The following is a 24,862-nucleotide window of genomic DNA, read 5'->3' as shown; positions in this document are numbered from 1 at the left end:
AGAAGTACCTGAAAGCCAAACCCCACGAAGGCAGCAGCATGGATTCTTTCTATCAGTACAACTAATTACCTTCACCATCCTTGACACTCACTGAAAGATTTACACTCCTTAACTCACAGGGACTGTAACACAGGGACTCCAACCAGAAGCAGGACTCATCTTCAAGATGCTGTACTTGCACTTCCAAAGACCAGCAGTTGGGAGTTCGACACTGAGCCACAGCTGGAGCATTGAATTCAGCAGAACAGGCTGTTACATTCATCAGGGAAACTGTAGTGCTGACACGTCCAATCAGTAATATATCTAAGATACTAAGTGATTTAGAGAATGATAGAATTCTGTATTCAAAAATTTAAGTACATAAATCAAAGAACCAGGCTTGTGCATTACCTTATATATATATATGATGAACCAGAAGCAGTGATGAGAGCTCATAAAAAAAAATTGGCAAACATAAGATGGAATGACTCTCACAAAAAGGTGTTGAAAGAGGACGTTAAATGAAGATATAAGATTATAAGATTAATTTTATTATAGGTAATCACCACCTTGGGAACACTGCTGAAGGCAGGCTAAATTCCAACCATCAATGTCACTGGCTTGAGACCAACTTCCAGCCAGATGGCAGGGTACAAATATGCTGGAGTATGGTACAGATGTGGGCTTACTGGAATAACAAACCCCAAGATAGTACTAAACAATAATGCTGACTGACAGAGATGCTCTGGGAGGACAAAAAAAGGCCAATGACAGAAGGAAAGCTTTATTCAACTGAAACTAATTTTCCTAAAAGTTCCCTCTCAGTTTGTATCACTAATGTTAAAGTTTTAGCTAAAGGTATAATATATCTCTTGCTAATACATACTATTTATCTTGATTGATCAAATACAGTATTTTTATTTATAAGAAAGGACTGATGGACTTGCATGAGTTCTTTCAATTAATTTTATTGAGTAGCCAAATCTGATAAATTAGCACAGATAAAATAAGCATTTGCATGTGTTACAAATGACTTTTTACAGGAATAAAACAGTGAAAATTACAAACTGTAAAAAGGAGGACAAGTAAATCCTGTCTCAAATTCAAAATGGGGAAGATTTATAACTTCATACTGAAGATCAAATGTCCTAGTTCAGAAAGCAAAGATTTAATATTACAATATTATACACTACTTTACAAAATTAAATTTACTGTAAGGATTACATCCATAATAGTAAACAGAAGCTTAAAATCACATTTAATGGTCCCTTACTTAATAGCCATTTTGCATCTTTGATTAAATTCTGTTAAGAAATTAAATCTAAATAAAAGTGAATCATTCTAGTTATTGCAAAACAATCTATGTGGACTTAGACTCAAATATATTAAATTAAAACAATAATGAAAGCAAAGTAAAATGGATGGTAACAATGTTGGCCGAACACTAATGTGTCAAATACAGAAATAAGTTTAAAAAAAGTCCTCAACTAGAAAAATAGAATACATTTGCAGTGGTAGAGTTGTCTTGCTGAGATCTAAGTACCAGAGCCACTCCTGCCTGTTGTTGCAGTTCATCTTCAGTGTCCTTGTTTTTCAATGGTAGGTAAAAATAACACATCATAGGTAGCTTGTGTGTTCATCTGTCCTGTATTGCCCTTACAATACAGCAGGCTTTTCCCACTGCGAGGGAATAAACTAACAAAGTTCATTACAGAATTTCTAAGATGAAAACAAGCGATCCACTCCAAGAGGGTTCATCTGATTCTTGTTTATAACATTTTGCTCTGTAAAACTTAGGGACCCTAATTAAAAGTTAATTGCCACAAACACTGATATCTTCAGCCATTAGTCTGGTGTACATAAAGTAATGAAGTAATCTCCAACATTTATGTTTTTTAAAAAATTACAGGGTTATTATAGCAAAATACAGTCAGAGTAAGAAACAGACTTTGGGTAGGCTGGTAGATGCAAGGATGACTTTCAACATCCGAGCAATAACATACCCAAAATGCAAGTTTTACGTGATAAACTATGCAAGCGCATAGCTTCCATTTATAAATGAAGAGACCCCTTCTCCCAGGGAAAAAAAGATCATACTGCCAAAACTTAAAAAAAAAAAAAACACATCTCTCCATTCTGACTAGAAACTGTGCAATTTTCTGAAAAGCTGTTCAAGTAAATATACTCCTGTTTGCTACAGAGACAGCAAACAGTGAAGCTTAAATTGGTTCTACAATAGTCTTTTCACACTATTTTAGACATTCTCTGAACTTTACCTTCTTGTGCTCAAGTGAAAAGACCAATTTCTCCAAAGAAACTCCTCCCCTGAAGTAAGGCAACTCCTGACAATCAAGTGTAGCTACAGCCTGTAATGGTAGCAAATGATTACCCTACAGTGTCCTTTGACATTTCTATCACCAAGCGTAAGCTAACTAGCCTGGTCACAGTATATGCTTGACCACTTATTTATAAATGTTTCACCTGTACGCTTCACTTGCACCAAGAAGTAGATTTTGCAAGAATGATATCGCCATTAAACAAAAAAGTAAAACAAGATTCTTCCATACAAATGTCTTCCATGGGCATACAGATACAGCAACTTAAATACTCTTCATGATGCTAGCTATTGATAACTCTTTTGGAGATCACTGATACACTTTTATAAAATTATCTAAATATTTTTGTATATAAATTTTCACTTCAAGTCCAAGGCCAACTTCCGTCTGTAGCTCTGGCAGGGATCTGAGAGTACATTTAAAGCTTTTATTTGGTGCACACTGGCTTTGGACCTAGGCTCATTAGGCAGCTGCAGTAAAGAAATCTTGGAGAACTTCAAGTACGTCTCAAACCATAAAGAAATCTTTAAATACAAAATAATGTTTTTGTCTTTGGAAAAATAATTTATTTTCCAATTTTAGTGTCAGAATATTGAATGTGGTCTCAAACCACTAGGTTTGAAGTGCCATCACACAAACGCACTTCGTAAACACGCTAAATTTCAGGGGCCTAACATTCAGTTATGTAAACAAGAGCCCAAAGTCTACTAAACATATATCCTGGGATAACCTTACTTGCCATTCCCCTCCCACACCATTCACAGGCTGAAAGTAAGAAGAAAAATTTTACTGAAGAAAAACAAAACTTGCCATCTATAAGTCTACTTTTGCTGCTGACTCAGCCACTGACTTTAATGTATCTCATATAGGGCTCACTCCTCCCCACTATTTTTAAAAAAAATTGAATACTGACTTATTAAAAGCTTTCACAAATTAAGCCATCTTGTCCATGTTAAGCTTACCTTGAGTCCTATTAGCCATAACCCATTCCAAACACTGGATTCTAAGTTTCATAAAGTATTTGTTCGTTTCACAATGAACAGTTGTTTCATTGCTACTTTAAGCATTTTTAAGTTGAACATTGAGATGCTCTGATCACTGGATGCACTTATAAAGAATTTCCCTGCAAATCATGATCAGTATTGTGAGGTTTTTATATCTAGCAGCAAAAAAAAAAAATGCAAGGAGTTACGGAAATATACATTTTGAACAACAAAGAACTCTTTATTTTACAAAATGTATTTCACCTTTTCAGTATTGCCTTTGTAAATGTACTTCATGCTGCAACTACTTACAGTAAAAACATGATTTGCAGCAAAATAAAGGTGCTCAACCAGTTCCAATAGTTTGATTTTTAAGGTATAACGTATTGTTGCACATTTGATTCTCAGATGTGGTCCTTTATTTGCTTTAGTTCGTTGAAATCACAGTGAGAACTTCTCATCGACTGCCTCAGGCCACAGATTTAATGAGGATATTATAAGCACAAGTGTTCTTTACTGCAAAATCTTTCCTTAAAGAATTGAGCCAAAGGCTAGCGTTTCATTTATTCACTTGCTGCTGTATATGAAGGAGGAACTCATAGTATGATAAGGCTGATTCTGTTCTGTCTTCAATCATATTTTGCAGAAAACTTGATTTCAATGGGCTGTCATCCCTTCAAAATGAAAATAAACATTTGAGTGAAATAAATATTCACCAAGATCTATCAATGCATTCAGAAAGTTACAGATCAAGTGCAAGATGTGCTCAGAGCTCAAGGACTTATGAAAATAGCCTTTGTGATTAATCCCAACAAGTACTCTTATCAGTATTACCTTCATCCGACATTAAGAAAGGCTAAATGTCACAGAAAAAGTTAATCTGTGAAAGTTATAAATCAAAGATGATTCATACCAAGTCATATCTGCTGTCAAACTTGTTAGGCACAGCATACACCATTGATAAAACTCGACTTCAGAAACTACGGTATATGATATCCAAGTATGTACGGTAAAAGGTCTTGAAGACTGTTAAGACACTTACTTTATTATATATAGTATAGGAAAGAAAGGTCTCTGTTCTCTCAGCCAAGAAATGAAAGCTATTGTTCTGATGGATTCTGCAGTTTCAAGCTCTGGCAGATGTGTCTGAGAAGCAAGGGGTATCATTAATACATAGCAGTATACAATACCAGCAGTAAATTCAACACTTAACAAAATAGCTCAACTCTATCCTAATCAGGTGTAAAGAAACCCTGGACAGAGGAGGCATTCTGTGATGAATAGTTTTACTGTGGTCTCCCTTTAAAGGGCTTGAAACAATCAAATGCACTGAACAGGTACCGGCAACTGCCTATCAGAATAGTAACTGCTGAGTTGTGATCAGTACTGTTTTTTTCCACAGAAACTGAAGGTTTTCCACTAATCCCCTGTGCTTACTATTCCCAGATATTCCCAGGGTGCTCCCACTGTTCTGAGAAACTTAATCATTGCCAGCCTATTCCTACTGTGCTTTCATGGGATGATCCAGATTAAAGTTTCAGCCTAGAGAAATTCCAAGAGACACAACATTTTGTTTCCCTTGGACCTGGATTTATAGTGTGTAACAACTAGAGGGCTAATATTTCAATATAGTATTTCAATTCCCATGAAGATAACATTTTGGCTGCACTGTGCGACTGGTAGACAGCAAAGCAAGCACGTACCATGTTCTGTGGTATTGAGCCATAATTTGGAACTCCAAGGACTTGGCTGATAAAGCTCTGCCCACAGTTCTTCCCAATCCACAGAAACATTACCTGAAAGATAACCAGCAATAAGAAAAACCTCAATCAAAACTACACCTCGTCAGTCTTCTACATGTTTTGAGCTCTCAGAAAGAACACAAATAAAAAATTGGAAGAAAAAAATTTAAATCAGCACCACCACACAACTTACAGAGCCAGCATCCATAAGGTAAGCACCATCCCTACTCAACTTCTCCACTGACAGCTGGAGAATGGGTGGCTGAGGTATAGTTCTGTCATTTATGTTAAGAGCTCCCTAAAGGGAAAAAAAAAAGTACAGTTCACATCTTGATGCAGTGAAATGGGCACAAAAATAGAAGGTTAAGTAAGGTTAGGCTGTCCTATGCTGAATATTGAAGCTGAATCCCTTTCCTCTAAGTTTGTTATAACTCAAGTACATAATTTAATAGTAAATCTCTTGATGTTCTATTTAGAGATGAATACTTCAAGTTTATCTTGATCAGTATTGATGTGATTTCTGAAATTATTCAGGCTCTTAAACACACTGTTCACAGAACTACTTTGACATTTTAAAATAAAGGAAGCAACAAGGGGGAGGACGACAAAACATCTGTTATACTATCACGACATACATACAATTTATAGTGCAAGATAAGACAGGGCAGAAATTAGGAAAGAACCTTCCCCATCCACCCATTCCCAAAGAACAGCTTCTCACCAGAATTCATCAAGCCTATCCCCAAGTAACAAAGACATAAATGAAATAACTGGGAAAATGAAACACAAAATCTGAGCTACATAGCTTTAATGCGGAAGACTTGTGAGGTTTAAAACAAATTTATTTTCACATCATACAAATCTATGGGACCAGACACAATCAGACCACATAGCAATGCAAATACTCACCTCATCTGTGAGATTATCAACTCTGTACAAACTGGGATGTGTCATAAGCATGAGGTAAACGAGGGGCTGGTTTTTCACCTGACACATGGTAAAAATGCGTTCATCTAAACGTGCGTTTGTCCCAGTTTGAAATGCTTTCTGCAAACAATCAGGCATTTAATTTGACCGTTAAAGAAAAGTGAGAAACTAAATTCAACACAGTTTATTTACTTCGCACATGCTCTTTTACTTCAGGTTGACATTCCAAGCATAGACAACTATGCTCCTCTTCCATGGCTTACCTGTTTTAAGAGTGCCAGTACGTAAAGTGGGAAGAGCCGTAGTGAACTGGGGGCCATCAGACCAGGCTGTTGAATGCTTAGGACTGACGAACGGTAAGCAGATAAAGAGTCTATCACTGCATTGACCAAAGCATCTCGAGCATCACTCAAGGTAGCAGAAACTGATCGGTCCACAGCTTAAAAAAAAAAGTATAAGGCTCAAGAAAGGGGCTTTTCCTCCTTGTGTAGTAAGTCACATAAGTTAACTCTTCTCATTTTAACATATACTCCCATGCAGCTTAATTTTTCACTACACTACTGTAGAAGTCAAGATAAATGATTCAGAAAAAAAGCCAAGGACCAAGGGGTTTTTTGATTTAAGTATTACCAACCAAAAGCATGATGATGCACCAGACTAAGACCAGGTGACTACATACAACTATACTGATATTTTATCTAAGCCAAGCATTAAAAGCAGAGAGAATCGTTACTTCTGATGTAACTTCTCAGAAGATTACTGGATGATATCTCTAAAGCTTTTAGCATACATATCCAGATGAGCTCTTATCATTCTTACCCATATTGGCTAACAGCCCTGTGATAGCTTGTACATCTGCCCCCGCATAGACGTCACTCAGTGTTGTCACAACAGGTAAGCACATCGTGTGGACACGAATTCTTCTTTCACCTGTACGAAAAAAAAACCCACAACTTTGGTTTTTATGAAGGAACACAAGGATGCCACTGTTTATTCAGTAAATTTTGCCACACTTAAATACTTTCATTAATTGGATAATTTCCCCATTAACACTATCAGCTGATCTGTGTTAGACCAAATAAGCAAAAAAATATGATTCAATCCCATTTATCATACAAACAGTGAACCAGGCTGTTTTAAGTAGCTTTTAAAAACTGTTAGTTCCCAGTTTCTAGGCTAAGTCCACCTATTTGCAAGCCACAGTAAGTTTCTCAGGAAACTTCTTGGTCTGGAAGAAGCAATAACATCAACATGCAGTAACACATCACATCTACTGCCTTGAGACTAGATAAAATAATTTGTGACTCCAACTGAATTACAGCTTATAAATGTACACAAAAACACTTAACTGAATATAATTAGTTTCAGCTAACACTACCTACACATCTTACCTTTACTGGATGTGTACAGAAGAGCTGACTGAAAAGAAACAACCTGCATATCAGTAAGGCTCTCTTCTACTGACATTTGCACGGCATATCCTGCATCTGGGTTTACATTGGGTAACGACAGCAAGTCTGTAGATCTTACGAAGAAGTTCCCATGGAAGGTATGAATGGAAAGACCTACGAGATAAGCATTATACCAAATAATATTTTTTTTCAGTCAGATGTGAACTACAGACGCCATTTACCCATCCAACACCCCTGTTCTGTATCAGAACGTTAGGATCCTTCTGAATAAAATAAAGCATATTCAGAAAGGTAAATATTCCAAACAGATTACTAATCTGTAGAATCCACAAAGCCTAGCAGAAGCCAGGAATTCAGAAATCAATGTAGAATAACAGCAAGTCTCTACGTGATGAAAGAGCAAGCAGCCTAGAAAAAAATCCAGTTTTAGCCATTATAAAATACAGAACTTTTACTGATGCTTAAATTCCAAATACAGTCATAAAAACGGTCCAATTCCTGGTACTGAGTTTTACTTTTCTAATCTTTGTCTTTTAACCATTTAGGTTTACATAAAAGCCAAAGTATTAATCATATGAATCAAAACATTCCCAAGCAACAGCAGACACTATCCCCTGCTTGCTCCTGCCCCACCCTCAAAAAAACACGTTCAAACCTTTGGTGCATCTTATCCTCATGACAGCCTCAAATCCAATTTTTCTAGTTAAATATCGTTTCAACTCCTTTTGCAATTTCTCCACTTGGACAGGGTTGTGTTTATGATGGTAAGATTGGTAGTAATAGACACTACCTGCCGAGTATCTTGATATACAACCTGAAACAAAACCATACAATGGCAGAGTGAATACAGTTGTCTTTAAATATACCAGTGGAATGTGATATTACTTTTAATTATTAAACAGTTCACACCTGCAAATAGCTTTGTTACACAGTCATAGACCTGCATACAGAGACATAGACGTAATACAACTATATATTCAATTATGTATAGAGGCATGAAATGGCCTGAAATTACAGGTACTCTGTCACTCAGAAGTCTGGTTAAATGGAGAAAAAATAATTAAGACACTAGTAAGCCTACCCTAATGGTAGGCTTAACACTGATGGCTGGAAGGCAGAAAGGAAGAAAGATTTCAACCACTTATACCAGGACCACAGAAATCCTGACTCACTAAGGGGAGAATGTGAAAACAGTTATGCTAAATCAGGAAAGACTGAAATATTGCCTTCTGTTCAGTGCCACTGCTCAAGGATGAATTTGCATCTTGATACACTAGATTTGTTCATATTCTAAATGCTAATATAGATTTTGTGTATTTGTCAAGAAGTTTAGGAGTTAGATGCCCCAAAACAACTTCATAAGACTTACCTAGAGAAGCTAAGTCAGAATATTGTCCACTAAGAAGAAATAAATCCACTGCAACCTGTTGTCCTGAGCAGTCCAAGGCTAACTTCTTGTAAAAGTCAGTTGATGGAGTCAGATGTATGTCCTGTTCACGCAAGGGAACATTATGATATACAAAGAAAATTCAGGATTCACGTATTTATCACTTGTTTTCAGTGACACTAACAATTGATTTTTCACCGCTGATTTTAGTAACATCTTTTAAAGAATCAGGTCACAAATCTACATTTACAGTAGTTGTTTACCATCCCCCTTCTCTTCACTGAAGTAGTTAAAACGTTAACCCAACAAAAGAACCAAAAAATTCACCTAGAACAGGCAATTCCATAGCCACACACATGTACAGAACAGGACTGTCAGTTCTCTGAATCTTTTTTTTTTTTTTTTTAAAACTTTTCTAACCTTTGCAGTTGCTCTTTGGTTCGGTTCTTCTCGCGATTTCAGTGCTCCCATTCCCACAGATGGAAGCTGTGTCTGGAAGACAGAGATTCTACCTCCAGTGGGGGACATCAGTTTAAAGGCTGCCTGTAATGCAGGCCCGAGAGCACTCTGAGTTTCCAGGGACTTGGTAAACATTTGTGGCAAGGTCCTCAGTAGATCCTGAATAAGCTGCAATTTAGAAAATAAAAACATTAAGACTAGAGTCTTAATAGCTTTTTCTTCATAGAGAAGATTTCTGAGTGTATGTACATGTACTAATACTGCCAATATCAAGGTAGTAATAAAAAGCCCTAGAAAAGTCAAGTATTGTTTTGTTTCAGGTTATTAAATTTTTATGGTCAAATAAATAAATTAAAAGACTTTTTCCCCACCCCAAACTTGTCATTTAAACATAGCTATTAAAGAGTATTTAGTAGTCCACAAACTATCAAGCATACTATGTGAATGTCACTAGTTATTCAAGGCAGTTCTTACCTCTTTATTTTCATTTAAATTTACTAATAAGTTTTCTGGCATTGGTATAAATACATCTGGAAGAAAAAAAAGTGTTAGTTTTTTTGTTGTTGTTGTTTGTTTAAAAAAATCTTTCCTGAGTTGTATTTGCCAATCATTACTTCTATTGAAAAAAATACAGTATCAATGTGTAAATCCATTCAAACATTGATCCACCCCCAGCATACCTGCGGCTAGAATGGCATTTTAGAATAGCAGTCAAAAGGCTTGAAGGATAAAGTCTACTGAGTAAAAATGCATAGAAGATTGTCTAGTATTCATTCCACCCTGCCCCTTAACATAAGTGAAAGGTAAATTGACAGTAAAGGCAAAAGACCATCACTAAGCATTAGTCACTAAGAATCTACCACAATTTACCAAGCATCATTATTTCAATTACAATCCTAACAGAAATTTAGATAATTGTATAAAAAACTAGAAGTTCGGAAGGCCATCTTTGATTTTCAGAAGGCTGTCTTCATGTTTTTAAGTCATGAGCAGCCACAGCATTGCTCAGACATCAGGAGCTTCAAAGGAACCCACATATATGCTACTTCTATAGCCATTACTAGAGAGATTAATGATCTGATCTAGAAACTCCCACCAGATATATTTTAAAAAGGCTGTCAAAACCAGCCATCGTTAATAGGTACTAAACACAAAAGTTCTCTCTGCATACCTTCAATATCTGAAACTATAAGCATCTGAGGCTGAGAGAGACCTTCCTGAAGACTGTAGAAATGGATTGTGCTGTCAAATGTGATGAAGCCTATTTTTGTTCTAGTATTCCCGGGAAGCCTAAAAATCAGACATATGGTGTTCAGCAAGATGAAATTTCATTTCTACAAGCTTTTTTTTTTTTTTTAATTTAAAACCACATCCACTGCACCTGTCCAACATTGTTAGCAAGTAGTTAGCTTAACAGCTATACTGCAACAGCTTGACTAAATCATTCTGGAGGAAAAAAAAAGGAGCTCATAGTAGAATCACTCAGCAGACATTCGAGATTTTTTTTAAGAGGGTAATAAATGGATGAACAACACTTAGAAAGAATAACTGTGTTTGCAGACACAGCAACAGGTGTTTGTAATTTTAAGTTAAAACCTTATTTAGAAGTCCAGCATAGAAGCCCCTTCAGAAAGGAACAACACATAAGAATCCTAAAGTGAGTTATCTTTCAGCGTTTTCCAATGTTAATCAAGTCGAAAGCCGGACATCAACTCTACTATATATCAAAAGTAATATAAAGATACAGAAAAGAAACAAGCTGCAAATACTAAGCCGGATTTATGTACATTCAAATAGCACATTTAAAAAATGAAAAGTTAATTAGATGCATGCATAAATTCCAGTGAATACTCATCTAAATTTCAGCTTTTAGAAGATATAATTCTAAACACATCATTAACATGATGCTTATTCCTCTTCGGGGTTGGTGAAGAAGATAGAAAAGACCCAGTCTGAGAAGTGCCTCAAAGTTACCTTATATACTGGTGCAGCTGTGATAGGAAAAATGACTACAGCTTTATATTATATTTCCATACAACACTGGCCATGGCGAGCCAACACCAGGAAACTTTTCTTACAGACAGGAAGCATTAGCATGTTAACGTCTATCACAGGTTTCATAAGACCAAAAAAAAGACATTCTTTTTACTTACAAGTCAAGATTGTCTAATAAGGTCTTGCAGACTGTATTCAAGTATCCTGTCTCTATTGCATTATGAGAGACATCAAATACAAAGAGGTACACAGGTGGCTGAGGTGGACGTAGCTGAACAAAGAAAAGATTGCCTTTAATTGTCAAAGTGACATTTATTAAATTGGTTTTATTCTACTGCAAGTTTAAACTATTAGAGCAATGTACAGATGACAGATAAAATTTCTAAATGCATTTCTCTTACTGGGTGATTCTATAATTGTGGTTTTCTTTCAAAAGACCCACAAACACCTACATATTCTAAATACAGAACTATGAAATCATAAATGTTTATAAATGATATCCTATCTGAAGTAATGCTCGAGTCTTCTCAGATGTACTCGCTGAAGCAGTAACTGCTATACTAAACTGGAAAGCACCCCCTATAAAAAGGTTGTGGTTTTTTTTTCCTCCCAACTTCTCTCTGGAAATAAAAACTAAGGGAGAGAATAAGTAAAACCGTACCATGTATTCAGATGGAGCCATAAACTCAATAGTAGCATTCTGGACTTCAGGTCTTTTATGAGGTTCTCCATAAACTCTTGTCACAGGGTTATACATGAATTCTTCAGGAACTGTGCAGGTAAATTAATACATTATTACTTCAAACTAGTATTAGCTGTGCTACATTTTAAAACAAAAATATCAACTCTTTTGTGCCTGTTGGGCAACACTTCTTGGAAAACTATATATACTAGGTAGGAAAGCAACTTTGTCACCTGGCCTACCCTGGGAGACTGGGTCAGACTTCAGCACTACAAATGATGAACCCTAGTACTGATACAGTCAACAATATTACCATCTCAAAGGTCAAGGTGGGAAAGGATAACTGTAACAGTTCAAAATAATGAGCACATTTAAAACCTACCATCATTCACTCTGTAGCACAAATTGCATTTCCATCTCCTTTGGTCTAGAAAGCTGACGAAAGGGTTAATATACGTCCGGCAGGAACGACATCTCACAATAGTGCTTGAAGTGACCACTGGCAATTGCTGGAAAAGAAAAGCTTCTCATTTTAAAGCATCAACACTGCAGCCATTCAACTACGATAACAACAATCTACACTGTGCTTCCTGGTTAGCTAGCTAGTCAAAGCATACTTGTTTAAGGAACAAGTATTTCTGCATCCACACAGCACTCCTACAAAATTCCTTAATAATAATACTGGTCAGAACCTAGCTCTAATCTATTTGGCTGCAAATGTTCCCCTTTCAAGCCTCCAGTGTCTTGAATTTTGCATTTATAGTGCAAGAACAAACTCGACATTCAATGCAGGGCAAAGATCCCAGGAAAAAGACAGCAATACGTATTCGGAAAATCACTGAAGTTGTGAAAAACAGTAACATTTAAAAGATGCACTGCCAAATTCAAAGTCTCCTGGGTATCTGTGGACAGTCAAACCCCTTTAACTTTGTTAATGCTTAACTAAATTAAGAACCACTTGGCTTGGTATAGGAAATTAATAACTACAACTGTTATGTGACAAAATACAGCTATTCAAGTAGGAGTGGTATTTACATGAGTTGCCTTCTGTCACAGTCTGACTTCTGCACTGCCTCTAAGATGTTTTTTTATTTTTATTTTTTTGAGGTTTAGAAAGGCAGGAGAAAAATCTCAGATAAATGACAGCAATCTGTGTGGAACAGGGAAATGTCAGTTACCGAGGCAATTTTTCTAGGCCAAGATCAGCCAACATAGTTGCACTTCTTTTCTAATCCCTTTTCTGACTTTGGACAGACTTTAGTGAAGGTATAGTTGATATTTCAGCATTTAAAGTTTTAGATATTTCTCATACCGATAAGTCTTTGAAAGGATGAAGCAGGAGCCCCAAAGGAAGTTTGGCTTTATTCAGTAAGGCCTGAGTTTGAGGAATGTTGGTCAGGGTACAGCGGAACAACCTACACAGAGAATAAAGGATTATTTTCAGTGACTTTCAGGTAAGAAAATGATAATTTCAGTAGTGTATAGCATCCTTTATATTTTCCAGAGCTGGTGACATCCATTCCCAGATAAAGTATCATCTCCAACTCTGTCACATAGTTCTGTTTTAGTCAGAGCTGGATCCACAGTACATGCTTTAGTTCTTATGTTACTTTTTACACATGCTCTTTATGCAGAAAAGTGTCATTTTAGTCACTTCAAAGTTAAGCCTAACAATGCTCAAAGTTGCACCAAACCTTTATACACAAAGCATTATTTTGGGGTAACTTTTTGAGGTGGCCTTATATACTGATCTGAACCAGCAAAGTTTAAAATAACTACAAACAACCCCATAGCTGTAACTTCAGACACTTCAGAACCCAGTGGTTTCTGCAAAGTGCAGTCATGCACAGTACTTTTGCAAATACACAAATTTTTATTTGTAATACAAGTATTTTGGTTACTTTCAATACAGAGGTCACGCGTGCTTCTGCATCCACAACCTTCTTGATCTACCTCACTTCAGTGAGTTAATTCCTATTTTAAATCTTCTCAATCATACTCATTGCCAGCTATATTGCAAACTTTTTGCATTGTACTTATTTGTAACTGCCTTGCAAACATCTTATTTTTCCTCATATTTCCTACACACTTTCCTTGTACACTGTGAGGCAGGTTTAGAAAAAGCACTTAGTAGCAGCTGAGAACCCTAACAGGAGGATTATGACGGTTACGTTATCCTCTTGTTATGGAGAACGGTTACTTGAAACACGTCCCAGACTAAAATGAAAATAGCAGGTCATTCAAATTACAGTGTGTGCACCAGATAAAGAAAAGGCTCTGCTAACCGCCTCAATCTTGGCTCCAGAGAACGGAACACAAATCAATGAAATTTTGTAAACAGCAATGAGGTGCTTAACGGATGGAATTATCTAATTAATCGCACACAACTATTTTTAGATTCTAACAAAAAGCAAGAGCAAGTGGAGACACGATCTCATAACACCTGCAGTAGAACATACCTGGTTAATTAAAGCTATGGTACACATTCAAATACCACATTTTGACAATCTCTTAAGGCATTAGAAATCATTTCATAAATGACTTTTCTAAGGGATGCATGTGTGGCTTTCTTACTTAAGAAAGGAATGTTGCTCAAAATTGAATCAATGGCATTGGTTATAGTCTGACATCAGGAATTAATGGACTGTTTCAGGACTACGAAGTCAACAGCTAATAAGCAGATGATATCAGTGAGCTGAAAAGGGTAATTAATATTCTACACTGTCTTCCTCACTTCAAAATTTAATCCACTTACCACCTTTATCTTAACACAGTGAAGCCCATTTTCAATGCTTTATACTCACAAAAATAAGGAAATATTTTTGAAAGTTATGTTTACAACTAGGAATTTATTTTGATGAATTATAGCAAATTGATAATCTTACTCTGGATTACAATTGAGCTTCTGGATATCTTCATGCAAGTTCGGGACAGGAGCCTGTAAGATGGTTGTAGGAAGAATATTTCTTTCTTGAAGAAGATTCACAGGTCTTAATCCTTCTTGCTGTAGGCTCAGGGAGCCCATAGATGCAGTTAAGTGATTAGTGCCTAGGGGAGGCTAGAGTCAAATAAAATTTCACAATTAGCATTGATTATTTGGATGAAACCCAGTTCATTTAAAAAGCAAACATATCTACCTTTCATTTTTTGTACACATTAACTGTGATCGTATTAAAACGGTATATTTAGAAATAGTACTTGTTACATAAACTTGGACTTTAGCATGTAACATACTGGAGGTAAAAAAATAACTTATTTGCTACAAAACCCTTGAAATACAGAGGCTCAGCTGGCGAAAACGTCAGTCGTTTGCTTTGGAAGTTCAGGAAAAAAAATACTTCAGCTAACAATAGTGACCTGAGGGAAGAAAAGCACATCCAAAGCAGCTGAAAATTTTAGAAGATAAATATTCTGAGCAGATTTAATAATAAGACACTATAGAAAGAGCTGGCAAAATTTTTCCAGACTGGCGTCAAGTTGACAACAAAAGCATTAATTTCTGGATACATCTATCATCGTGAACAAGTGGCACAGAGAACAGGGAACTACAGAAGCAGAACAACATTGACACACAACACAGACTGTGGCATTATTATTTTTTTTTTAAATTCAAGTGCATTGGGGTAGTAGTGAGAAAAAAATACAAAATCTTTACCTGGTGGAAATGTTTTGATCCATCTGGATATTGCAAAGCAGATGCTTGCATTCCTGGTGCTCCAGGTGGTGAAGTATTTTGGTAGCCTGGTGGCAAGGCAGGGTAAGAATAGCCAACATTTCTGTTCATCTTAAGATTCGGGGGTGCAGGAGAAGGATGTGGGGTTGCTAGAAGTGGAGAAGACAAATATTTAAGATGAATTGAAGAAGTGCAGCTTGGTCAAAGCATTATCACATCAGGAGGGCTTTTTGTTGTTTAACTTTTAAGTGTGAACCACTGACAAGTGTGGTTAATTTCACAAAATGTTAGCTCTACAATACTTGCATGCATATAGTCTGTCAATGCTTCAAATATATTTACTTTCAAGACAGACATTGAACAAAGTATGTCTGTACATAAATGCCTAAGCTTCTATCTTTCCTAAACTCTTAAAAATGTTATGTAATGGTAAGCATTTTTAATTCCAAAATCTTACCCATGAGGCCGCCTCCTTCTATTGCATCATAGCTATTTTGGACCGCGGACCCATCGCTAGCAGCAGATGTAGCATCACCTGTTAAAAAGGTCACATTAAAAAATTTAACTAGTTACTAAGAAGTTGTAATGAGGTAAATGAAAAGCAATTCTCTTTGCTGGATGAATATGGAGATTAGCGTAGTTTGGATTTACACTGTCTCAAGACAAAACTTAATTATAAATATACATCTTAGCTATTTCTCTCATGCACTTCCCCTGCTGAAATGACCTCTAAGGACATTCATGAAAACCCACAAACTTTTTGAAGGAAAACAATTAAAGTCTACATTTCTGGTTGAATGATCTGTTCAGATTACTTTAAATTAGGTATACTCCATAAATTCCAAGCTAATAGGCAGTAAAGCATGTCAGGGGACTCATCATTCTCATCAGAGGAAGGGTCTGTGTGCCAGCTGCAGTTTTCAAAGCATCTCAGAATGTAGGTACAGAGCTCCCTGAAATACTTTTTCCACCAAAATCACATGGAAACATTAAACTCCCTTTGCTTATACACTTTGTCCAGTCCTGTTTACCAAACACCAACAGTTCTCATATGCTCACATACCAGTCAAGATACAAATTCCACTTGAGATAAGAAAAACCTTGAAATTGAGAGTCCTCCCAAAGGACAACTTATTCTAAGCTTGCTATGTCTAAACATACAAAAGCAAATATCAATTCTTAAAGGGAAGGAGGTACTCGATTTACATTGTATTATCATTAAAATCTTCAAAGATGACCCATTGGAAGGAACCTACTACATTATCAACAAGTAAGAAACAGTCAAACTTCCTTCAAACTAAACATTTCTCTCTCCAGAGCCCTGAAAACGTCTCATTTCTGTACTATGAAAGGAGACTTTCTAAGCAAAAGCAGTTTCTAATGCCTTTTTTATGTTCAAAACTAAGCTAAATCTGAACGTACTATTCTTGCACTCAATACAGCTACCACATACAAGAAGCTGTCAATCTGAACATGCAAGGTACCAACAGTTTTGACAGAACAAAGTACCATATATATATGTAAAAATAAAACTGCCAACTACCACATCATCCCATTTAACACGAGCTCTAAGTGCTACACAACTGCAGGTCTGTTTGATACAGAGCTCTGATGAGTTCTTAAACAATGGCATATTTGTGCAGGCCCCACAGGAGACAGAGAAAATCAGATATGTCTTCAACAGCTGACAGCCTTCACAGCCTCTAGTAAGTACCTTCAGAAAAGGAAGGAATCCAAAATATGTTTCACTGATTTTACACAGAAAGAAAAAGCAAGGTGCACTTATGTAAAACAGGCAACAACTTGCAGGGTTCACATTTAAGCTTTCCCTGCAGAATAAAATGATACAGGAATTAATACACAGAATATATTCTCCGCAGCAGTCAGGTATGCAAAGAAATCAGAACTTCCAGATCTTAGAACACCGAAAAGAAAAAAAAAAGATGGCCACTGCATGAGACACTGACATGTCAAACAGCACTTAAATATATTTCCAAGCGTTCATTATTTTTAGTTTATTAACAACTACCAACAAGAAATATTTTGTTCTTTCCAGGTCCTTGCGTGCTCCTTCCAGGTCCTTGCATGCTCCTTCCAGGTAAAGCATTAATGTGCTGTATTAGTATAAGCTTTATTTCTCTAACAGAAGCGGAGTACTTGACTTGGTTGCACATCACAGCAAGTTGTAATGTCCAAAATCAACAAAAAGAGTAACTCATTTCTTACCGTCTTGATTTGCAGCTGAGTTTAGCAGAGACTGTGTATTAGGTGGTCCCGCTGTCAGCGTTGATGGCCTAATTAAAGGTGGACCACCAACTGGTGGGGGTCCTAAAGGTGGCCTTGGGGGAGGGTGGAGAGGAGTTAAAGGCTGAGTCACTGGTGGAGGTGCAGATCCTGTAAAGAGATTCATTTTTAGTTGAACCCCACTGAAAAAGTCACAGAAGACTTTTCTTACGAAAACATATTGATCAAACACATTCCTCTTATTCAAGCGATAAGCAGCATCAGACAAATCCTAATACACGCAGAAGGTTTAACAACTTCAAGTTGTTTCTGTCACACTGGGTTCCTGTAGCTGTTATTTAGGATGTTATTTATTATGTTATGCTATTTACCCCTTTGTTGTTTATTACAATTCTTGGTAAGAATTTTAAGAGACACAGAAAGCATCCTCGTTTCAATTATGAATTCTGGACTTCATAAAGTTACAGTACAGCCCCACATCAGACAGAGTATAATGTACTAGAAGAGTCTAAAACAAATTCCTCCAGACAGGATGCTCATCTTCGACAAGCTGATGCGAGACAGTAACGTACAGATTGTGTCTGAGAGAGGCTGTCCGAGGCTGGGCATGCAGCTGGCAGACCCTTGTTCTAAGGATGAGCACCATCAGCAAAATGAGCTAAATTCATTTTAAAAGCGATCGCTGTTCTACAAAAACTTTATCGGGAAATTGCTCAGGAGGATTCACCATTGAATGTGTACAAGAATTCTATTCCATATGCCCCTTTCCAAAGTTTCTCATTTACCATTTTCATCATGAACTCCAGAGTACTAATTGCTTATTTCAATCAACTGTAATAAAATCACCCCAGCATAAAACAAAGAACTAGAATCAAGAGTAATGTCTAATGGGGCTAAAAGCATTTCATAAGAAAAAAGATTTGCTTTAACATTTTTCAACTGTGAAGTCCAGAAGCTCTCACTTGACTGAAGCACACAAATGCTTCGAACACCCCAAGGAATGGCAAAGGCCCACGGAAACATTACCCACACACAGCTTCCCAGAACGACGAGCCACTACTAAGGAATTACCTGCTTCAGCCACCCAAGCAAAATGAGATCTTGCACGCTGAATTTCCCTTTCTAATCTAAAGAATTTACCCCAAATTTTGTGATGTGCATTTTCGCAAATCATCTGTTTTGACAATCTGGTACCCATGAGCAAAAGGCTGCCACAGAGTGAATTCTGTATACTTTTTTCTTAAAAACGATGCAGAAAAATTGGCGCTGGCAGTCAGTTAAAAAAAAAAAATATGGTTACCTGGCTTCATAAAGCTGTTCTGAAGCGAGGGACCTCCCGGAGAAGCAGCATACTGATAACTTCCTGGAGGATTTGTATTTCCTGATAACGAGGGCGATGGCTGAGCTGACCCTGTCCCCGTCCCGTGAGCCAAGTGGCTTGTCGGCGTCCCGGCCGGGTGACTCACAGCGCTCTGGCTGTACTGCCAGTTTGAAAGCATCGGGGGGCCAGCACCGGGAGGAAAGCTACCAGCAGATGATACAGCAGCTGAGTTTTGCAACGCAGGCGGCGGCACTTGAGGTACAGGACCCGTTTGCTGCACTGGCGACCCAGAGAGAGGTGCCACTGGCGGCCTGTTGAGAGTCTGCCCAGGCCCTTGGTAACTGTTGAACTGAGAAACGTTCTGGGAGCCGCTGTAGTTGTACTGTCCAGAAGGCTGATGCGGAGGAACCTTCGGATGCGAGTACGATCCTGGAACTGCAGGGTTGTATCCCTGGGCATCTGAAGAATGCATCATCTGATTTTGAACAGGACCTAGGAGAAAAAAAAGCTTTAAAAGGTCAGCGTCGTGCATTGCTGCTGAAAATGACACATGTTCCCGGGACTCTCCTTCCTCAGGATGTCATTAATCTCCACATTATAGAAGTCGTTTTTGGTTTAAAAAAAAAACAATCAGGTACAAGTGATGGAAGTAGTACTACAAGGGAAACGAACTTGACAGCATTTTGCTATCAACACTTAGATCTTCCAGCGTTTTGTTTTTACAGTAGCCTCCCAACCATACAGCTCACTAAGCGCTCCAGTGCCTGAGCAAACTCCACCCTCCCGGACCGAAACGCACACAACGATGCTATTTCCATCTCCAGCAACACCCAAACGCCAGCTGAGCGAGGAGGAGGGCACTGCCACGCGGCTGGCAGGAGCATAGGCACGCCGGCTGGGAGCAGGAGCCGCCCTCACCTAACAGCTCGGCTCCACTTGAGGCTCGACACCAACTTCAACTTTAGCTTACGGCAAAGACACGAGCAGCCAATTTCAGCATAAGTCACCCTGCTATTTCTCAAGTGACAGAGTTAATCCATAAAGGTTCTGCAGCTAAATTTAGCAGGAGGACTACTCCTGCGCATACGGCTCGCATCAACAGCCAGCTGGCCAAGAACACGGAACGAAGAGCGATTTATCACGGAATAATTCACCGATCGAGAAAATAACCTTGGTAGGCTGATGGTGCTTCTTATGTGTTTGTTGGGTGGTAGAGCTGAACTCAGTATTAATCAGCTGGAAAAAACAAACAAGGTTAATAAAACAGTAAATGGCACTGGAAGGGCTTCATCAGATTTCCACATCCACGGTTATACTCCTGAAATCAAGAGAGATCATCCTTATGGCTTAGTCTTGCGATTCTTTTACTCCCAACCCTATCCTACTTTCCAGAATTAGTTAAATTTCTGGAAAATAAAACGTTGAACCCAGAAAAACAAAAGCATTTAATTTTCCAGACCAGAACCCCCTGCAAGATTCAACACTTACGTTTTCAAAAGCACGCCGCAGAGATGAGCACGCGGAATTACATTTCACATACAAGTGCTGCAAATAGCTGCCACCGGCATGAAATCCCACAATTTCATTTAGCAATAAAATAAAGGCAGCTGGTTTCTGAGCTACTGCAACATTCTGGTTAAACTTCAAAAGGGGAGAAGTTCACATTTCCAAGTGAAAATAACTTGGAACTCAGCACGTACACAACAAAATACGCTAAGCAAGGAACACTGAAGTACCTCGTTAGGGCAAATATTGCGAGTGCCATTCAGCTCAGCATTCCCTAGAAAGCCTCAGGCTACAGTTGACAGAGAGCTGTCACCCACTGAACGCTGCGTGCATCTCCACACCGACTGCTCGGCCAAGGTGGTAGCCCTGCAGTGCTACTGACCTCGCCCTGCCTGTTATTGGTGCCTACGAAGTCGATAGCATAAGATTCTGTACCCATTAATCATAATACGCTGCCTGCCTTTCAGTTTGGAAACCCGGTTATAGCCCACTATCCCTACAAAGCTGCTCATAAGTCTCAGTAATTAATAATCCTCCATAACCAAGGGTGCCGAAACCAAAAGCTTGCAAACATGAGAATTCCTACGGTTATGACTCACCTCTGAAAGCCGCCCCGCAGCGCGTCAGGTGGGCTTCCAACAACTGATTTACCAAGTGAATGGTAAATTCAATTTGCCAGCCCTACAAGTGACTCAGGTTTCTTATGTAAGAACTGTATCACATGTCTATTGATACAACGTTACACTACACGGTACAAAAGGTATAGAACAAATAGAGATTAATTGTGTAACCTGGTTATTCACCTTGGGGCACGACTCCGTAGCCCAGCCAGGAATCATTTTTATGATACTTCGTGCTGTGATGAGTTAGATTTTTAAAGCAATCTTCCAAATCTCAACTTGCTTTTATTTTTTGAAGTCAGAAGCCCAATGAAAAGCCTCGATAGCCTTCGCACAATTCACGCTTTCAAGGCAGGCCTGCATAAAGCTGCCAACAAAACCAAAGCAACAGCTCTGAGGGGCGTTAACCCTTCTCAAAGGCCTTCGCGGTTGCACAAAGACTTCTCAGAACTTGCTTTTTGCTGCTGTCAGGTGCCCGTCTTGACCTGACCCCTTTAGGGAGGCCCGGCAGGCAGCAGGCAGGCTCTCCAGCTTCCCCGCAGGCTGCTGCTCCTTTCCTGCGCCGCTCCCTGCGAGCGGGAATTCGGCGCGGACTGAAGAGCAAGGTCACCTGCACAACAGCAAAGCCACCGAGCTCGGGACACCACGGACAGGGGCTAGCAACAAGAGCGAGGCCACCCCCTTAGCAGCACGAGACGCCTTTATGCACATAAGGCTGTTTAAAATTTCTAAGAGCTCGGGGATGGCACTGGAATACTTATGCCGGCTGCTCAGTGGTTTTAGGAAATGAGGGACCAAAACATCACCATGGGAGGCTACGATTCAAGCCACGTTCCCTGCCACGCAGAATTTCAGTGCCGCCTGCTCCCCGTGCCCAGGACGCTGCTTTCACCCATCGCAACCTCCCCAGGGGGTACAAGGACGCGCACCCCCAGGGGCCGAGCTGGATTCCAGCCGAGCCGGGCGGCAGGAGCCCGCCCGCTGCTCCCAAAGCGGCTCGTGGCCTCGGAGCGCCACGCCATCACGCGAGGGGAGCGAACGGTTCTCTCCGAGCGTGTTTCTCCTCCTTGTTTACACTCCGCAGCTGCCAGCCGAAGAGCAAATGAACGAGCACCGCTCCTATTAAAACCCGCGTGAAGAGAGGCAGGGTGTTACCAGGCAACCCGCTGCTCGCTGCCCAACCACGTCCAGGTCGGCGGCGTGCGGTGCCGCTGCCAGAGCCGCCGCCGCCTCGGCCGGGCACACGCGCAGGGAGCTGGGGAGTTGGTTACCTGCGGACGGCGAGGGGAGCAACGCGTCGGGAGGAGAGCTGGCGGCTGGATTGCGATTTGCCGTTCTGCTGACAGCTCTCTTTCCTCACGGGCCGTTACAAATACCCTCACGGCACCCTCGGTACGCTCTAGATCGCTTTTCGGCGACGTTATTTTTCCTCTAATAGCCGAGGATCGCAGCACCTTCCCGACAGCGCTAAGGACGGCCCACGCTCAAATAACCCTATTTCTTCAACGGGCCAGCAACCCGTGCCCTCTCTCAAGCACACCGCGACTGCTGGTTCATTTTATTACCCTTTATTTGCGTAACTCTAGGTTTCAGGCCTTTGGTTTTTCAGACACCTGACAGCCTGACGCCTCTCCTCCTCCGGCCACCTCCCAGAACTTCCACCGGGCACTTGAGCCAACTGCAGCCAAACCAGCCGAAATAAAGCGATGCCAGCGTGTAACTCATCCCGCTCGAGCGCCCCATGAGCCGACGTTCCTCCTGTACGCTCCCTGCTTCAACCGCGAGCTCAAGAGAACGAGGACTCTTTTCAGCCCGCGTTTATCCGCTTCCCACGCTGCTGACCCTACGAGCAACCGTGCAGCTGTATAACGCCGTGCTGTGATTTTTGAGAAGTTATAGACACGCTGCCGAAGAAAGAGAGGGAAGGCGAGCCAGCCCATTTAATCGCTCACACACACGGCAGAAAAACCGAAGGAGCCGGTTATAACCGCCCGGCTCACGGGGCGCCACGAGTACCGAAAAGGAGAAGCACGGAATTAGGGAACGAAGAATTAGGGAACGGGGCAGGGGGGTGCTGCGGGAAGGCGAGGGGCCAGGGAAGGTTTCCGGCAGCCCACACCGCCACGGACACGGCCCGGGCCCGCCCCGTGCCTTGCTTCCCGGTTCTCAAGGTCCCGCCGGGAGCTGCCCGCTCTCACCCCGGTGCCTCGCTCCCACCGGGGGGGGGGGGGGGGGGGGTGTCCCGGGAAGCGCAGCCAGCGGGAAGCGCAGCCAGGCCCCCGGGCCGCGGTACCACGGCCGGGCCCGCGCGGCTCCGTCAGGGATTTGGGTACAAAAACCCCCAAAACACGCAAACCGAGAGCGGCCCGCACCGCCCGCCCCGGCACCCCCGGGCACCGGGACGCTTCCCCCCCGCCCCCCGCCGGTCCCGGTAGCTCACCGTTGCTGTAGGGCTGCCGCCCGGCGCCGCCCTGAGCTCGGCAGGCAGCGGCGGGCCCCGCGGGCTGGGCCATGGCTGCGCCCGGGCCCGGCTCGGTTCCGCTCGGCTCCGCGGCGCCAGGGGCGGGGCCGCGCCGCACCGGAACTACCGGGGCCGCCCGCCCGGCGCACGCGCGCTGCGTACACGTGGCACTTCCGGGCAGCGCCGCGCTGCGGCAGGGGGGAGGCGCTGGGGGGGGGGGTGGTTAAGAAGGGCACCCGGGGGTGGGGGGGGGGTGCACCCGGGGGTGGGGTGCGGTGCTCCGCGGCCTCCTTGCTCAGCGCCCTGGGTGCCGCAGGGCTTCTGCCCGCCAGGGTTGGAGCTGAAAGTGAGGGGGCTGTGGGATGGAGGCCTCGCGTGTAGAGAAATGCCGCGGTTAGCCCCAAAGACCCTGCCCCAAATATTAGCCCCCAGTGTAGCGAAGTGAGGCTGTGAGCCCCAAACGCGGTGAAATGCCGCGGTTAGCCCCAAATACGGTGAAGTGCCTCATGGTTAGCCCGAAACGTAGTGAGACGGTGTGGTTAGCCCCAAAATACTGCGAAATGATGCTGTTGGCCTCACGTATAACAAAATGGCGTGGTTGGCCTCAAATGCGGTCGGACGCCGCTGTTCTGCTTGGTGCGTGACCCAGCTGACCTCACAGCCCATACACGTATGGGGCCCTTACAACGACAGCCCAACACGGAGCCTGCCCGCACAGAGGACGCCATTTATGTTGCTCCCAACACATTGCCTTGGCGAGCTGTTTCGGGGTGCTGGCTCACCACAAAGCACACATGGCGGCATCCCCAGGGCAGAGGCGAGAGCTCCGGGCTGTGCCTGGCACCGTGCTGTCCCGCACCCACAGAATCACAAAATCATCTAGGTTGGAAGAGACCTCCAAGATCACCGAGTCCAACCTCTGACCTAACACTATCAAGTCCTCCACTAAACCATACCACTAAGCTCTACATCTAAACGTCTTCTAAAGACCTCCAGGGATGGTGACTCAACCACGAGCAGCTCCTCTGCACCCACAGCCAAACAGAATCATAGAAACGAGGCCCACGGCCCTACAACGTGCCCCGACACCACGCCAAGCAGGTGCTCTGCTGGCGGCCTGGGGTCTGGTGGCCGT

General features: G+C 41.2%; 1 protein-coding gene across 2 annotated transcripts; it reads right to left on the bottom strand.

Annotated features, from left to right (window-relative positions):
* Positions 1 to 931: 931 nt before the first annotated feature.
* Positions 932 to 23,849, bottom strand: SEC24A (SEC24 homolog A, COPII coat complex component). Of its 2 annotated transcripts, XR_004780825.2 has the most exons (24): positions 23,707 to 23,847; positions 19,120 to 19,632; positions 17,802 to 17,969; positions 16,033 to 16,110; positions 15,558 to 15,724; positions 14,788 to 14,960; positions 13,215 to 13,317; positions 12,285 to 12,411; positions 11,882 to 11,991; positions 11,379 to 11,491; positions 10,397 to 10,515; positions 9,700 to 9,755; positions 9,187 to 9,393; positions 8,749 to 8,869; positions 8,035 to 8,193; positions 7,359 to 7,532; positions 6,787 to 6,897; positions 6,231 to 6,406; positions 5,950 to 6,087; positions 5,234 to 5,338; positions 5,002 to 5,094; positions 4,341 to 4,444; positions 3,278 to 3,972; positions 932 to 2,345 (listed from the first exon to the last, which is right to left on the bottom strand). XR_004780825.2 is itself a non-coding variant. In XM_035560788.2 (23 exons), the coding sequence occupies exons 1-23, from the start codon at positions 23,777 to 23,779 to the stop codon at positions 3,858 to 3,860; spliced, it is 3,303 nt and encodes a 1,100-aa protein (XP_035416681.1). In that variant the 5' UTR covers positions 23,780 to 23,849; the 3' UTR covers positions 932 to 3,857. The 2 variants fall into 2 exon arrangements, 1 of the variants encoding a protein (XP_035416681.1); XM_035560788.2 differs by having other exon boundaries at positions 932 to 3,972; positions 23,707 to 23,849.
* Positions 23,850 to 24,862: the final 1,013 nt, after the last annotated feature.

This window comes from Cygnus atratus, chromosome 14 (genome assembly GCF_013377495.2).
Source record: "Cygnus atratus isolate AKBS03 ecotype Queensland, Australia chromosome 14, CAtr_DNAZoo_HiC_assembly, whole genome shotgun sequence".
Lineage (NCBI taxonomy): Eukaryota > Metazoa > Chordata > Aves > Anseriformes > Anatidae > Cygnus > Cygnus atratus.
Note: the sequence above shows the minus strand (reverse complement) of the source record. Positions and strands in the feature narration are given on the sequence as shown.